This window comes from Tripterygium wilfordii, chromosome 1 (genome assembly GCF_013401445.1).
Source record: "Tripterygium wilfordii isolate XIE 37 chromosome 1, ASM1340144v1, whole genome shotgun sequence".
Classification (NCBI taxonomy): Eukaryota; Viridiplantae; Streptophyta; class Magnoliopsida; order Celastrales; family Celastraceae; genus Tripterygium; species Tripterygium wilfordii.
In genome coordinates this window covers 3,098,995-3,115,072 of record NC_052232.1, presented here as the reverse complement: position 1 = coordinate 3,115,072, position 16,078 = coordinate 3,098,995, and the positions used below count along the sequence as shown (strand labels likewise).

The 16,078-nt window shown below is 38.1% G+C and overlaps 2 protein-coding genes across 2 annotated transcripts; one reads left to right on the top strand and one right to left on the bottom strand.

The window, feature by feature from the left end:
* Positions 1-1,760: 1,760 nt before the first annotated feature.
* Positions 1,761-2,882, bottom strand: LOC119995440. Its single transcript, XM_038841952.1, has 2 exons — positions 2,477-2,882; positions 1,761-2,281 (listed from the first exon to the last, which is right to left on the bottom strand). The coding sequence occupies exons 1-2, from the start codon at positions 2,880-2,882 to the stop codon at positions 1,761-1,763; spliced, it is 927 nt and encodes a 308-aa protein (XP_038697880.1).
* A 3,701-nt stretch (positions 2,883-6,583) lies between these two features.
* LOC120002852 (cellulose synthase-like protein D1) lies at positions 6,584-10,363 on the top strand. Its single transcript, XM_038851705.1, has 4 exons — positions 6,584-8,026; positions 8,197-8,572; positions 8,666-9,071; positions 9,403-10,363. Exons 1-4 carry the CDS (start codon positions 6,584-6,586, stop codon positions 10,361-10,363), a joined length of 3,186 nt encoding a protein of 1,061 aa, XP_038707633.1.
* Positions 10,364-16,078: the final 5,715 nt, after the last annotated feature.

Below are 16,078 nucleotides of genomic sequence, written 5' to 3'. Positions count from 1 at the left end.
CTAAAACAGAAAACCCATGACCAAAACAACATCTTTAAATACCCACAGAATTCTCAATTCTGTGGCTAAACATCCATACCTGAATTAGTGCTCTATTTGACATAAAGTCTGGCAAGCCAGTCTGGTTATGGTTAACAAGATTTGGTGACGGAGTAGCATTTCTGTCACAAATTAGTGACGGAAATGTTATTCCGTCGCTAATTTCAATGATATAAAACCAACTTGAGTTGACATAAAGACTGACGGGATATTGATAAACGATATTTAGCAACATAAATCATATTCCGTCACTAAACATCCGTACCCGAATCAAACATTTATTTGTCATAAATCTTGGTTAACAAAATTAGTGACGGAATAGCATTTCCGTCACTAAAAATCCGTACTCGAATCAAACATTTATTTGTCATAAATCCTGGTTAACAAAATTAGTGACGGAATATATTTTCCGTCACTAACGATCCGTACCTAAACCACGCCGATAAAAGAAAAATACGCTTTAGTGACGGAAAACTAATCCGTCGCTCAGTTAGTGACGGATAGATATTTCCGTCACAAATCCGTGGCAAAAAGCCGTCACAAACTTTGGCGAGATTTGGTGTTTAATTTTGCCAAGAAATTAATGACAGAATATATTCGTCACGGAAATTTCCGTCACTAATGCCGTCGCAAACCTGGTCAAGTACTAAGTTGACCTTTGCGACGGAACTTTGACTGAAATTTCGTCACTAATTCCGTCGCAGAACTGGTCATCTGCTAAGTTGACCTTTGTGACGGAACTTTAACTAAAATTCATCGCTATTTATTAAATTTAGCCACGGAAATTATCACTTCGAATAGAGATTTGAACGTCTAGATCAGAAAGAGGAGAGCACCCCAACCAGCTCTGAGGTAAAAACGACACAAGCACCAAAGACAAACATACTCACAACATGAAAGACCCTAAACACCAAAGCCACAACATGGAAGACCCACAACAAATATAAAGATTGACAACTCTTCGTCTAGGATGAGATCCACAACAACCGCCGCGAACGGAAGACAGATTTGTGTTGATGGTGTCTGAGATGGCTGCACAATGAGTTTCGTTGTTTGTTTGAGAGAAAGATTGAGAGAGAGAGACTAAACAAAGATGGTAGAGATTTGCTTTTTTGAAAGAAAGAAAGAGTGAGTGAAAGAGAGAGAAAGATGTTTTATCTCATATTTTTGTTTTGAATTGACACATCACTTGACCCATGTGGTGGCATGACAGGTGTATTATGGAGAGTTTGGGATGTTTGGGTATGTATAAGAGCACTTGCAGTGGTGTCTCTAAAGTGTGCATATTAGATACAATAGATAACCAAACATGGAGATGTGAATAAAATACCACCTGCAATGGTATCTGTAAACGTGTGGTAAAATCTCGACATTCTTATCGCATTGCTAGAGTTGTGGACTCTGTACCGAGTCTGTAAGGGATAAAATATTGATTCCTTTAAAAGCCAATATTTGATGATGAAGACTGAAGATATTTTCACCCCAACATTCACACATGACACAGCCACATGACTCACATACTCACATGTTACCGATTTTTTTTTTATTTTTTTTATATAATTATATTTTGTCATTTATATATTTTTAGAATTATTCATGAAGCCGAATTATTTAATTTTTTTATAATAAGATAAATTTGAAATAAAATACAACTTTGAAGGACACACATATGAGGAATTACATTAACACTAAATAATAAAACATTTAAAACAATAATATTTCTAAGCATTGCTATGAATGTTCCACGAATGTTCCACAAGGTCAGCTTGAAGTTGAGTACGTATTTCTCTGTCTTGGATGCGGATGTATTGGTCAATAAAGTCTCGAAACTCACGAGTTCTTAAGTGTTCTAGTGCTGGTGTAGGAGGACCATCTTCAGCCTGATCATACATGTCTGCAATGTCGGGTTGAACGTGTAAATGTCGTTCATCTTCAATGATCATATTGTGCATTATTATGCAGGCCAACATTATATCATGAAGTGTTGAACGTTTGAAGTATCGAGCTGACCCACGTACTATTGCAAACCTCGCTTGAAGTACGCCAAAAGCACGCTCAACATCCTTTCGGCATGATTCTTGTAACTTTTTGAAATGGCTAGCCTTATTGGTTTGTGGCATAGGGATTGTCTTCACAAAAGTAGCCCACGACGGGTAGATACCATCTACAAGATAGTAACCCAATAAGTAATGCCGATCATTGACATTATAGTGCACTGGTGGAGAATGTCCTTGAAGTAATTCTGCAAACACAAATGAACGATCCAACACATTGATGTCATTGTGTGAACCTGGTAATCCAAAGAATGCATGCCAAATCCAAAGGTCATGTGATGCGACAGCTTCTAATATAAGTGTCGGTTCGTGAATATGGCCAGTGAATTGTCCTTTCCAAGCAGTCGGACAATTCTTCCATTTCCATTGCATGCAGTAGATACTCCCTAACATTCCAGGGAAGCCACGACTTTCACCAATAGCTAATAATATGGCAATATCATCGCTATTTGGGGATCTTAGATATTCGTTTCCAAAAATAGATATCAATATTTTAACAAATATCTTCATAGACAATATTGCTGTGCTCTCCCTGATTCGCACATACTCATCCAAAAGGTTGGTGGAGACACCGTATGCAAGCATTTGAAATGCAGTCGTAATTTTCTGAAGTGAAGATAACCCCAACTTTCCAGCTGCATCCATTTTTTGCTGAGAAAAGGGTTCATGAGCTTCTACTGCAGACTGAATGCGAAGAAATAGATCACGTCGCATTCGAAATCTTCTTCTAAATCTATTAGGAGGGTAAACCGGATTCTCTGCAAAAATAATCATTGAAAAGTCGTTCATGACTTTCAATAAAGCCACGATCGATATACAATCATGTAGTACGTGATGATGAGGCTCACATCCTCTCTAACCTTTGTTGCTCCGCTTCGAATATGAGCATCTCTTCTAACTCTTCATCGGAGGAAGAGTCGAAAACAGATTCTTGAAATCATTTTTTAAAAAATGAACCCATTTGATTGTGGAAATGATGGTAGCAAATACAATAGAGTTGAAATTGGAGAGCAAGAATGAAGGAAGCAATTGTTGTAAGCAACAAATTGAGGTCACCTCTTTTTATAAATTTAGAAATATAGCCGTTAGGAATCTTTACTTTTCAAATATAACCGTTAGGAATATTTACTTTTCAAATATAGCCGTTGAAAATATTTACTTTTCAAAAATAATCGTTAAAAATCTGTACTTTTGAAATATAGTCTTTGGGAATATTTGCTTTTACTTTATTATATATTATTAAATATTATTAAAATTTTTTACGAATATATTTTATTTTTAATTAAAATTAATTATTTTGTCTAAAATTAATATATAAACTGGATTATATTTCATAAACATTTTAATCCTTACTTGAAATCATATAATACACATAAGAAATAATAAAATAAGATAAAACTGAAATTTTAATACGATAGAGATTCAGAATAGAGATACTGATGCAGTGTTTGTTAAATATAGAATCTGTAAACTATCAAAAAGTGATATTTTGTAGATAAAATAGAGAATCTGTTAAGAGATATCAATGTGAATGCTCTAACTAGTACTATTTTTTATTGTTTTCCTTTATTGATCTACTTGCGTCATATTATGTGAGACACGTCACTACAAGAAAACAGGATTTTAGTGACGGAAATTATTGACGGAAGATATACCGTCGCTAATATTTTATTTTGCGACCGTATATCTTTGACTTTCCGTGGCCAAAGTCAAAAAAAAATTTTCGCTAGTTAGTGACGGAATTAGCGACGGAATATTCCCTCACAAAATATGTTCGTCACCAATTCCATCACTATTTTACGCGGGAGATGCCACACTAATTAGCGACGGAATTAAATGACGGTTTAGCGACGGACGCAAAAACCATCGCTAAATTTTGTGACGGAATCACATTTCTGTCACTAAAATAATAACATAATTTTTCACCATCTTAAATTTTTAGCGACAGAAAATAAGTCCGTCACTAATTCCGTCACTATAGTACCGTACTCTGACATACTGACGCGAAAATTATTACGGCAGCCTTTATATGACATTTTAGTGACGGAATTGAACTTCCGTCACAAATTTTTTTTTTCCCTCCCTCCCTAAAATAGTAAAATATTTTGTATCATCTTAAATTAGTGACGGAAAATTACTTCGTCCCAAATTCCGTTACTAATTCCGTCACTAAATTGTCGTACTCTGACATACTGGCTCGGAAATGACCTCTATCTGACATTATTAGTGACGGAATTAAAATTCCGTCACTAAATTTTTATTATCACGATATGTCTTAGTACCTCAATTGTAGTTTATTCTTATATCTCTCTTTGATCATTCTCTCCTACCTCTGCTTCATCTTCTTTGCTACCTTCCTTCTTCCATTCACATATGATTTTATATTTACTATGGAAGTGCCTGCGCATCGTACGTGGATGTACAATAGAGTTGGACCCAACAGGGTGGAAATTACTGAAGAGTTCTTGAATGGGGTGGAGGAGTTCATTACTTATGCGTGTGGAAGAATGCCAGAATTTCAAAATACAGAAACAATAAGGTGTCCGTGTGTTAGGTGTAAGTGCACAAAATTTCGAGGGTTGGATGATATAAGGATCCACTTATACAAAAAAGGTTTTCAGCCCAGTTATTACTACTGTACCAGTCATGGTGAAGATATGCCAAGTGCGAATATTCCCCATGTGGCAACTGTCAATGAGCAAGAAGACGCAGAAAATTATTACTGGGAAAGTAATGATCGGGCTAATTTCAATCCATATGAGCAGATGGTAATGGACGTTGCTGGACCGTCGGTTGGGGATGAGCTCTTACAAGGAGATAATTACAACCAGTCGTTCGTGCCGGAACAACCTAATCCCGAGGCGCAAAGTTTCTTTGACATGTTGTATAAGCAATCCTCGGAGACGCAAAGTCAAATGATGCAGCAACAAGGTCGGAGGTTGGAGGAGCAAGACCAGATGATTCAGCATCAAAATCGACAGATGCAACATCAAAATCGAATGATGCAGGAGAACTTCGCCCGGTTTGGGATGCAACCACCCTGTGATACCCCTGATGATGATTGCGAGGATGATGGGCGCACTTCTAATGAGGGGTAGATTTTAGAGGGTTTTTTGGCATTTTCAAAAGTGTAACAAACTTTTATGTAAATTATTTGGGGTATATTTTTATTGCTTGTTAAATATATTTATATTAATCAAATTGTTTTATTAATTTTTGGAATAAAAATATTATAATACAGAAATAAGATATTTAAATTTTAAAAAATTTAAATAAAAAAGAAATAATTGTTAATAATAAATAGTGATGGTAATTCCACATAATTCCATTACAAAAAATAAAAATTAAATATTTATAACAAAGTTACATCTATTAGCGACGGACATTTTTGTCACTAAAGGGCTAATTAATTAATTAATAAATAATTAGTTATTTTCTATTTAGTGACGGATACTTCCGTCGCTATATACTAAAATAGCTAATAATTTATAAATGAAAATGTTAAATGCTGAGGAATGGTGACGGACATTTTCGTCACTAATTTTCAATTTTTTATTTTTTATTATATTTTTCGGGTAGCATTTTCCGTCACAAACTCCGTCACAAAGTATTTCCGTCACAAATAAATCATCGCTGAAACCGTCACAGATTCCTTCACTTATTTCCGTCGCAAAATACCGTCAGAAATTTTTTGCGACGAGGGTTTTAGTGACGGGAGAAAATCCGTCACTGATTCCGTCACAAAAATGAATAGCGACGGAATTTAGTTGTTTTGCGAGGGAATTTTCCGTCACAAAGCATGCATTTTCTTGTAGTGCGTGGAGAGCCCATAAATTCATTTGAATCATGTACGTTTAAATAAACAATTGAGATACCAATTGCTAGACATCTTTCTCATTTGCGATATTTTTTGATGTACGCAGTATGTTTGGGGGCTCCGATGGTTTTTGTGAAGGACAGACATGGGAGTAAATGTGATGTTGGTCTATCATTGAGTTTTGAATTTGATGGATTTAAAAGCAGAAGAGGAAGAGAGTGGCAAGAAATTAGTTGACTCATTTAGGAGCCTTGATCGAATAGTGCATAAGTTAGGAGTGTGGAGAGAGAAGCAAAGGAGAGAGAGGCCAAGCTTAAAACAAGGGAGCAACACCCGCTGCATGCAATTCTAATAATAGAACCAAAAATGACAACCATTGAAACTCACCACCCTTCATGTATTTTCTTCTTCTTCTTCTTCCAAACAAAAACAAATACATTGGTCTTCTTCATCATTTCCATGGTAATTTTGTTTCTCTCATCCTCCATAATCTCTCTAGGATGTGAAGTAAAAGTAAGGAAGGACAACCATGGCCTCCATTTCTGCATTGCACGAGAACACATGGTTATTCTCACAAGGCATCTTCCATTCATATTCTTTTTGGTTTTTCTGCACCATATTTTGATGATCTGCGGGGGATTAACACAAACACCTTTAATGCAACATTTCAAGCATGGCAACATCGAGCCCTTCTAAGAAAACATTGTCATCGCAAACGTCATCCGCTGGACGCCCACCGCAGGCAGTGAAGTTTGCCCGCCGGACATCAAGCGGTCGTGTCGTGAGCTTGTCCAGGGACGACGATTTAGACATGTCCGGTGAATTTTCGGGCCCGAACGACTACATCAATTACACTGTCCTAATGCCTCCCACACCGGACAACCAGCCCATGGCAGGTTCTCCCGGTGCTGGACCCAGCTCGGACCCGAAGCCTGACCAGTCCGGGGGATACGGAACCCGGTTTGCGTCAGATCCTCAGAGGATGAGCAGGCGGGTTGGGGAGGAGGGAGGTGGTTACGGTGGTGGAAATGGCGAGAGTGGGGCAAAGATGGAGAGAAGAATGTCTGTGATGAAATCGAATAATAAATCGATGCTGTTGAGAAGCCAAACAGGTGATTTTGATCACAACCGTTGGTTGTTCGAGACGAAAGGAAAGTATGGCATCGGCAATGCGTTCTGGTCACAAGAAGAGGATGCTTATGGAGATGGTAGTGGAATGAGTATGTCAGATTTTCTGGACAAGCCATGGAAGCCACTCACAAGGAAAATTAAGGTTCCACCGGCAATTCTCAGCCCTTACAGATTATTAGTGGTGATTCGCATGGTAGTGCTAGCATTCTTCCTCATATGGCGATATAGAAATCCGAATTACGAAGCAATGTGGTTATGGGGACTGTCGATTGTCTGCGAAACCTGGTTCGCATTCTCTTGGCTACTAGACATACTTCCCAAGCTCAACCCAATCAATCGAGCCACCGACCTCGCCGCCCTCCGTGACAAGTTCGAGCAGGCTTCTCCTGCCAACCCTCATGGTCGCTCCGACCTTCCCGGTGTCGACGTCTTCGTCTCCACCGCCGACCCGGAGAAAGAACCACCACTCGTCACTGCAAACACAATTTTATCAATCCTTTCCGCGGATTATCCGGTGGAGAAGCTCGCTGGCTACATATCCGACGACGGTGGCGCAATCCTGACCTTCGAAGCCATGGCCGAGGCCATTAGGTTTGCAGAAGTCTGGGTACCATTTTGTCGAAAACATGATATTGACAATCGGAATCCGGATAGTTACTTCAACAGTAAAGGAGATCCCACAAAGAATAAAAAGAGGCCTGATTTCGTGAAGGATCGCCGTTGGATCAAGAGAGAGTATGATGAGTTCAAGGTCAGGATCAATGGTCTTCCTGAAGCTGTAAAAAGGAGAAGTGATGGTTATAACTCCAGAGAGGAAATGAAGGAGAAGAAGCTAGCCAGGGAGAAAAACGGTGGCGTTTTGCCCCCTGGAGAGCCCATAAAGGTCACCAAGGCCACTTGGATGGCTGATGGAACCCACTGGCCTGGTACATGGCTAAATCCAACCGCCGATCACTCCAAAGGTGATCACGCCGGAATTTTACAGGTGATTGAATCGTTTCTCTCTTCAATCTTTTTTGAGTGACCAGAACCCAGAAATTTTAAAATGCAACCCATTTGAAATAAATTTGTTTTACATAAGCTCTTGAGTTAAATTGTGAAATGGGAACCTTAGATTTGCCTCAAATTTTGGGTTCTAAGTCCAGTGTCACACAGGTGATGACTAAGGTACCAGAGATTGATCCAGTGATGGGTGAACCAGATGAGAAGAGATTGGACTTCACGGGGATTGACATTAGGCTGCCAATGTTTGTATATGTATCTCGAGAGAAGCGGCCTGGTTATGACCACAACAAAAAGGCTGGAGCCATGAATGCCATGGTCAGAGCTTCTGCAATATTGTCCAATGGCCCATTCATCCTCAATCTGGACTGTGATCATTATTTCTATAACTGCAAGGCTATACGGGAAGGAATGTGTTTCATGATGGACCGTGGTGGTGACCGGATATGCTACATTCAGTTCCCACAGAGATTTGAAGGGATTGATCCGTCTGATCGATACGCAAACCATAACACAGTCTTCTTTGATGGTAATGTTAACGATTTTTGCCATTTATATTTGAAAGCATATTTGGGTACTTGTCAGATTAGTCTGCTTGATTATTCTTTGTTGCCTTTGACAGGGAATATGCGAGCGCTTGATGGTCTACAAGGCCCTGTATATGTGGGGACTGGCTGCATGTTCAGAAGATTTGCACTCTACGGATTTAATCCGCCAAGGGCTAATGAGTACGAAGGCATGTTCGGACAAGTAAAGACTCCAGCTCCCAATGTTCCACCTCGGTCCCAATCAGAGGAGGATGAGTCAGACACACAACCTCTAACAGCGCACCCTGATTTAGACCTGCCAAGGAAGTTTGGGAATTCAACTATGTTCACTGAGTCCATTGCCATTGCAGAATATCAAGGACGACCTCTCGCTGATCACATTTCTGTGAAGAATGGTAGGCCTCCAGGTGCATTGCTGCTGCCACGACCTCCACTAGATGCACCAACTGTAGCTGAGGCAGTTGCTGTCATCTCTTGTTGGTAATTGCTCTACACTTCTTATTGTTTGTCAATAGATCATGAAGAGTTAATATTGCTCACGTCCATAACATTTTCGTTTACTGTCAGCAATCAACATATGAGAATATGCACAGCACGCCTGATCCTTTTTATTTGCATTGCTTGTTGAATGATGTTAAAAGTTGAAAGGCAGGAATTATTTTCTCTAATTTTTGAGAATACTGTTGAGATCAGAAATGGTCATGTTCCTAAGTCATTCTTACAAGGAACTCTTCTTCTCGGTTTCTGAGGCATAAAACAACTATATACCAGATTGTGAAGATGTAACGAAATGTTCTCATGTGACGCGCAGGTATGAGGACAAGACAGAATGGGGGGACAGAATAGGATGGATCTATGGTTCGGTGACAGAGGATGTGGTGACGGGTTATAGGATGCATAACCGTGGATGGCGGTCTGTATACTGTGTTACAAAGCGTGATGCCTTCCGTGGAACTGCTCCTATAAACCTTACTGACCGCCTCCATCAGGTCCTCAGATGGGCAACTGGTTCTGTTGAAATCTTCTTCTCCCGCAACAATGCCTTTCTTGCAACCAGACGCCTTAAGTTCCTACAGCGTGTCGCCTACCTCAATGTTGGCATCTACCCCTTCACCTCCATTTTTTTGGTCATTTATTGTTTCCTTCCTGCACTTTCCCTCTTCACAGGACACTTCATTGTACAGACCTTGAATGTTGCATTCCTTCTTTACCTACTTACCATCACTATCACTCTCACTCTCCTCTCCCTACTTGAAGTGAAATGGTCTGGTGTTGGGCTAGAGGAATGGTGGCGTAATGAGCAGTTTTGGGTGATTGGTGGCAGCAGTGCTCACCTTGTGGCTGTGCTGCAGGGCCTCCTTAAAGTCGTAGCCGGTATCGAGATTTCTTTCAAGTTAACTTCCAAATCAGCAGCTGAAGACGAAGATGACATCTATGCGGATCTTTATGTTGTCAAGTGGACTAGTCTCTTCATAATGCCGCTAACCATCATTGTGGTGAATATTGTGGCCGTTGTTATTGGTTTCTCAAGAACTATATACAGTGTGATACCCCAATGGAGCAAGCTTTTAGGTGGCGTATTCTTTAGCTTCTGGGTGTTGTCTCACATGTACCCATTTGCTAAAGGATTAATGGGGAGAAGAGGAAGGGTACCTACAATTGTATACGTATGGTCCGGGCTTCTTTCGATTACAATATCGCTGCTTTGGATATCAATCAGTCCTCCAGAAGATACAGTGAACAGCTCTGGTGGCGGAAGCGTCAACATATAATGACCATAACAGATGTTGGGATCCATTAGCTCTTTTCAGGTTTCCACTTGGTACTGATCATCTTTGAAAGCACAAGGAAGGAAAGCAAGCTTGTGCAATTAGATTTTTGTTATTCATCCCCACTGGTTCCCTTTAGATGACATTGAAATGTACTATAGAATCGTTTTCATGTATTACAAATTGAGCAGTACTCTTGGAACTCAGAAAATTTTTCCTGCTCTTCCTTTTACGGTGTAAAAAGCTTGGATAAGGAGCTATTTAATTGTGTCATAGACAGTAATTCTGTTTAATATTTCAATGACATTTCAGATTATGATTTACCTGGTAGCCATCACTAGCAAAACTCGGATTTATATCTCCAACATGAGCGCGCATATGGCAGAATTCTGTTGATATAGGAGACAAAACAGGCAGCAGCGGTTTCAGAGTTTCTTATCATAGTAGAATGTTGGCTGGGGGCCTAATTACCTTATATTTTCAAAACACAAACATAATTTTTGGCATTAAAGTATGTTTATGCACAAAGTGTTCTGCTTGGTAATACATTGCAGCAGCAAGGTTTTGGTAATGCTGCAGATATTGGACTGGAGTCATGGGTTTTGGACAAAGTGGGCTACCAATACCATCCCTTTTAAATTAGAAAAGCAGAGGACGTAAATCTTCCTCCATAGTTGTCTTCTATACATCATTTTCAGTGTTCACAGAGCCGGGTTTTCTGAACCTGTTTTCACATAAGAAATGTAATCAAACTTCTGAAGACTGAAACTGTTATGGTTACTGTGGCTATCATCACAAATCACCTGGAAAAATGTTTTTTCTTCATGAGTTGGAACTTATCTCTTGCTTCTATTCAGATTATTGCTTAAAGGAATGACAGATTCACTGCATGTTTGACAAGGAAAAACTGAGATTGGACCTGAAGATAGGAGAAAATAAGCCATTAGGTTGGTCAATTACGTGAATTCATAGGAGACTACACGGAGCCCACTACCGGTACATGGATTCTCTTCACTATTAATGGGAAATAAACTAAGGTGAAGGAAATAATTTTTTTTTTAAAGAAATAGAAGCCCTAAAACTCTTATCAAATTAAATTAGGAAAATAGACAAATTTCCATAAAATTGACATTATTTTTAAGGAAACCTTCTACTTTGTTGAAGCCTTAGTTTGACATTTTGAGACAAAGGAAACTTTTAAACCCTAATTCTTCAATGCAACCTACCATGTGTTTGCTGCGACAGAAAAGATGGGAGCCAAGCTCTCAAAATCGTAGAAGCATGCGAAGAAGATGATGGAATATTGGATGAATGCTACCCAATATATTGCTAGTAATGACTACAATTTGGGTGAAGAAGATGATGGAATCTCGGATGAATGCTACCCAATATATTGCTAGTAATGACTACAATTTGGGTGATTTTGTTGATAATGTCATAAAGTTGGAAAGAGTGAAACAATATAGAGCCAAAGCTGTTGAATGGTTCGTGAAGGATTGTGACAACCCAATCTAAAAAAAATTTGTGAATTTTAGGGATTAATTATAATGAGGATTCATTATTTCACCATTTAACTTGGATTGAAGATTGTATAAATCCGGACACCTCGAGCAGAGCAACACTCTGTCTCATTTTCTTCACAAAGTGTTCAGACACTCTGTGAAGCTGTCTGGACACCTATCGGGAAATTGAGTTTTTAAAAGATACGAATGGACAAATCTTGACTCATTCTCACTTATTTGACAGAAGAAAGGCCGAGAGAGAGAGAGAAATAGAGAGAAGGATGATTTTGAAGGAGATCAAGGAGAAGGAAGCTTGAATCAAGAGTTTGAAACTTGTATAAGCTTGGCTTTCAAGATTTCTTCAAGATTGAGGTAAAATTTCCATGGGTTTGAAAGTAGGGTTTATGGGTTTGGGTTTGACTTCGTTAAATTGGGGGTTTGGGGGTAAATGCTTGATGATTAACCATTGATTATCTATATTGATTCTAGATTTGAGCTTGGTTGAGATTGGGTGTTCTAAGAAGTGATCTAGCAAGGGTATGACAAATTGACTAAGGTAAGTGCTTGTTCTAAGAAGTGATCTAGCAAGGGTATGACAAATTGACTAAGGTAAGTGCTTTGTTGTGAATTTATGTGTTGAAATTGATATTGTTGGAAGGGAAATGAGTTGTAAATGTTATGAATTTGGTTATTTGACCTTGGAGGATTGACTGCTAGAGTTGTGGTGAGGTTTTGCTCAAACGAGGTAGGGATTTTCTTAACCCTCAATTTCGAAACACTATTGGTTATCCGAATCGTATTAAATTCATTCGTTTTCGCCTTATTGTTCAAGGGGAAACATCCCACATACTAGTCAAAAAAAGTCATAAAAATCAAGCAACTAAATAAATCATGCAAAAAAAAAATATTGTAATCTCTGCAAGTTAATCAATCCCGCAAGCTTTGTAGCAGCTTTTGTCCATTGCATCTTGTAGGTCATCCTAAAACCAATAATTAGTATAAGCATAAAAGCTTAAAACCAAGATAATTCATATGGAACCTCTAAAAAATTGTACCAATATGCTTAACCACCTTGAATGCATTTTGCATTGGCAGCAGAGGGAACAAATGCCTTCCTCCCCTCACAATTTACTGCAATTGGGTAAGAATATCATTAACCAATATAACTAATAAAAAGAGGAAAATATTTGAGATATAGCTGAGTGGTTCTGCATAGAACATTCATAACAAAATTTCGCTAGCAAACCAATTGAAAGCCCTTCCATCAAAGAGCAATGTATATCTCACAAAAAAAAAAAAAACTATGACTGTGGAAATGGTAGTGCTGGATGAAGGGTAATTGGTTACCTTATTCTTACAATATTAGACTCATCAACCAATCTATAAAAAAATCATAGTAAAAGGTACAAACTGAAAGCCTCGCCATCAAAAGGAAGTGTGTGAAATCCAACATTGTGTCTTAAAAGCAAGTTTTATCAACCCAGTTCAAAATGAAGAGCAATAAACTGCACACAAAAAAACACAGAAGGGCATATAACCATATCAATTCTATCACATTCCCAAGGGAAAGTATGGATTTTCATATCTGAATTGGCTACAAAAGGTTATATACAAAATTGAAATAAAATAAAACAATGGCAAAAGTCCCAAACCAAATTAAGTTCACACCCATTTGTCGACTTCAAAAAGCTCGAATCACATGCCCCACAAAATTCAAGATTCCCCCAACATTCTTAGGGTTTCCTCCAATTTTTTCCAAGCAAAAACCTGAGAAATAAAAATAAATAAGAACTCTAACAAACTAAGACTTCTGAAATCATCGATCACCCCAGCTTATAACCCCAAAATTAAAATTGTCACAACATATATAAATAAATGTCAAAACACCAACCTTGGCAGAGACAATGGTCTGTCCCTTTTTTGTTGCAGGTAAGCCGAGCAAGTAGGAGGCTACAATCCTCAATTGGGCATCAAGCACTGGTAGCAGGCCTCAGACCTACATCCAAAAAAATAAAGGAAAATTGGTGATAAACCCCTCATTTAAAAGTTTTATTTTAATAAAGACACTCTTAAAAGTTTTATTCCATAAAATTCATAAAGTTTAAAACAATATTTCATAAAGGACAAAAGGTTAAAATATATGGTTTTATTGCCTAAAATACCCTTATAGTCATCCTCAACATGACACACTTCTCTTACATGTGATTCATCTCTGACTTCTGCCGGAAGCTTCGTCTCCATCGTCGAGAGCTTCATCTCCATCCCTTATGACTTATTCGACAATTATATGACATTTTAAAGTTATATTTCATCCTTTTTTTTGTATTTGAACTAGATCTACTCATACTCATCACGAAGCTTGTAGATCTTGTTGTTTTTCTTCGATCTGTCATCCCATCATTATTTTCGGTATTATCTGTGGTGATTTTCATGGTTTTGTAGTTCTGATTTAAGATACGCATACTATAGGTGATATGTTATCTGTTTTGATTAATTTGATATCTGTCATATGCTATTTTTTTTTGTGAAATGTTGTCTGTCTTGTTAAAATTTTATGTCTTTAATGAAATGTTATCTATTTGAACTTCCAAAAGGAAAAAAACATATCATGTGACATATCAGAACATATTCGAAACAAATATATCTGCATATTCAAATTCGATTTCAGAAGAATATCGATAGATACAAAACAGATATAATATTGACATATACAAAACATATATAATATCATATATTGAAGATAGAATAATGCCTTTTCATGTTCATTCTCTATTTCTCTCTCTAGATCAGAACTTTGCTTTGAAGATCATTCTCTGCCGAAAGTGAAGGAAGAATGAAGAGCCTCGATCCCGATCTTAATCGCAAGGAGGAAGAAGAAGAAGAGAAATGTCGATCTATGTCGTAAGCAAAGGAAGAAGTGTCAATCGAGGAAGAAGAGAAAAGAACTAGCGAAGAAAGAAGAAAAAAAGAGGCGTGAAGAAAGGAACAAGAGAAGGGCTGAAGAAAGAAGAAATAAGAACAACGTATTTACAATAGGAAGGACATTTTAGTCACTTAACAATACTTGTACTTTTTTCTAAAGTTTTTCCCAATTTATCCTTGGTGGGATATAAATATTGTTTTTTGTCCTTCTACCTAATTTCCCCAAAAAATAGACGGAGTTAAAACTCTAGTAGAGAGAATGAAAGAATTGAAACCTAGCACGACGTCATAAACTACCCCAAAAACCTATACAAAGATCAAAACCGACCCAAAAGAAAGAACAATCGTGTGAATCATCATCTCTATCAGGACATACTCACCTGGAGGAAGCAAATCGTGCATATGAAAGAGAGAACAGTGAGTGATAGAAGAGAATACGGAGGCATACAAACACCCCAATAACTCGTCAACCAGACGACAATGACGAACAGAAAGAGGCAGAGAAAAAGTTTTGGGGTGCGATTTTGAGATTAAGGGAATGCATCTGAGATGCATGTACCGTAGAGGGAGACTTTCGGTGAAAGAGGAATCAATTCAATGAACGAATTTGACACATGGGGATGCATGCACCAATTTGAATGGTTGAGATAACAACAATCTAAATCGAATCAATGGCCAGGAATGATTGTAGTAATTGAGGAACATGAACCGCACGATCTGCCCATTCGTAGTCATTGAACGACCGATATCAGAAGCCAACAACAATGAAATACGTAAGTACGCAAAGAGGAGCTCAACTCATCATGAGAGCATGAGAATTCTATCAATTTTAACTATAAGTAATTTTAATTTTAACTATAAGTACTGGATGGATGAATGGCTGGATGATTTTGGCACTAGGCCCATAGTATGGGATTCCATATTATGGTAGCCTTAGCACCATAATACTTACGCCTTGATTTCCTATAAGCTATTGCATACTAAATGGTTGGTAAAAGAGTACTTTTCATCCCTCAACTATTGGTCGGGTTTCATTTTCGTCCCTTAGCTTTTTTTCCTTTTTTCGTTCCCCAACTATGGGAAAGTGCCATGTTTATCCCTCGAATAAATCTGACCATTGAAAAATTCTACGTGGCATCATATTGTTTGTTAGATCAGATTTTTTCCAACCTCAATCTCACTTGAAAGGATGAAAATGATACTTTTCAATAGTTGAGGGACGCAAATGAGAGAAAAAAAAAGCTTAGGGACAAAAATTAAACTCATCCCATAGTTGAGGGACAAAAAGTATCTT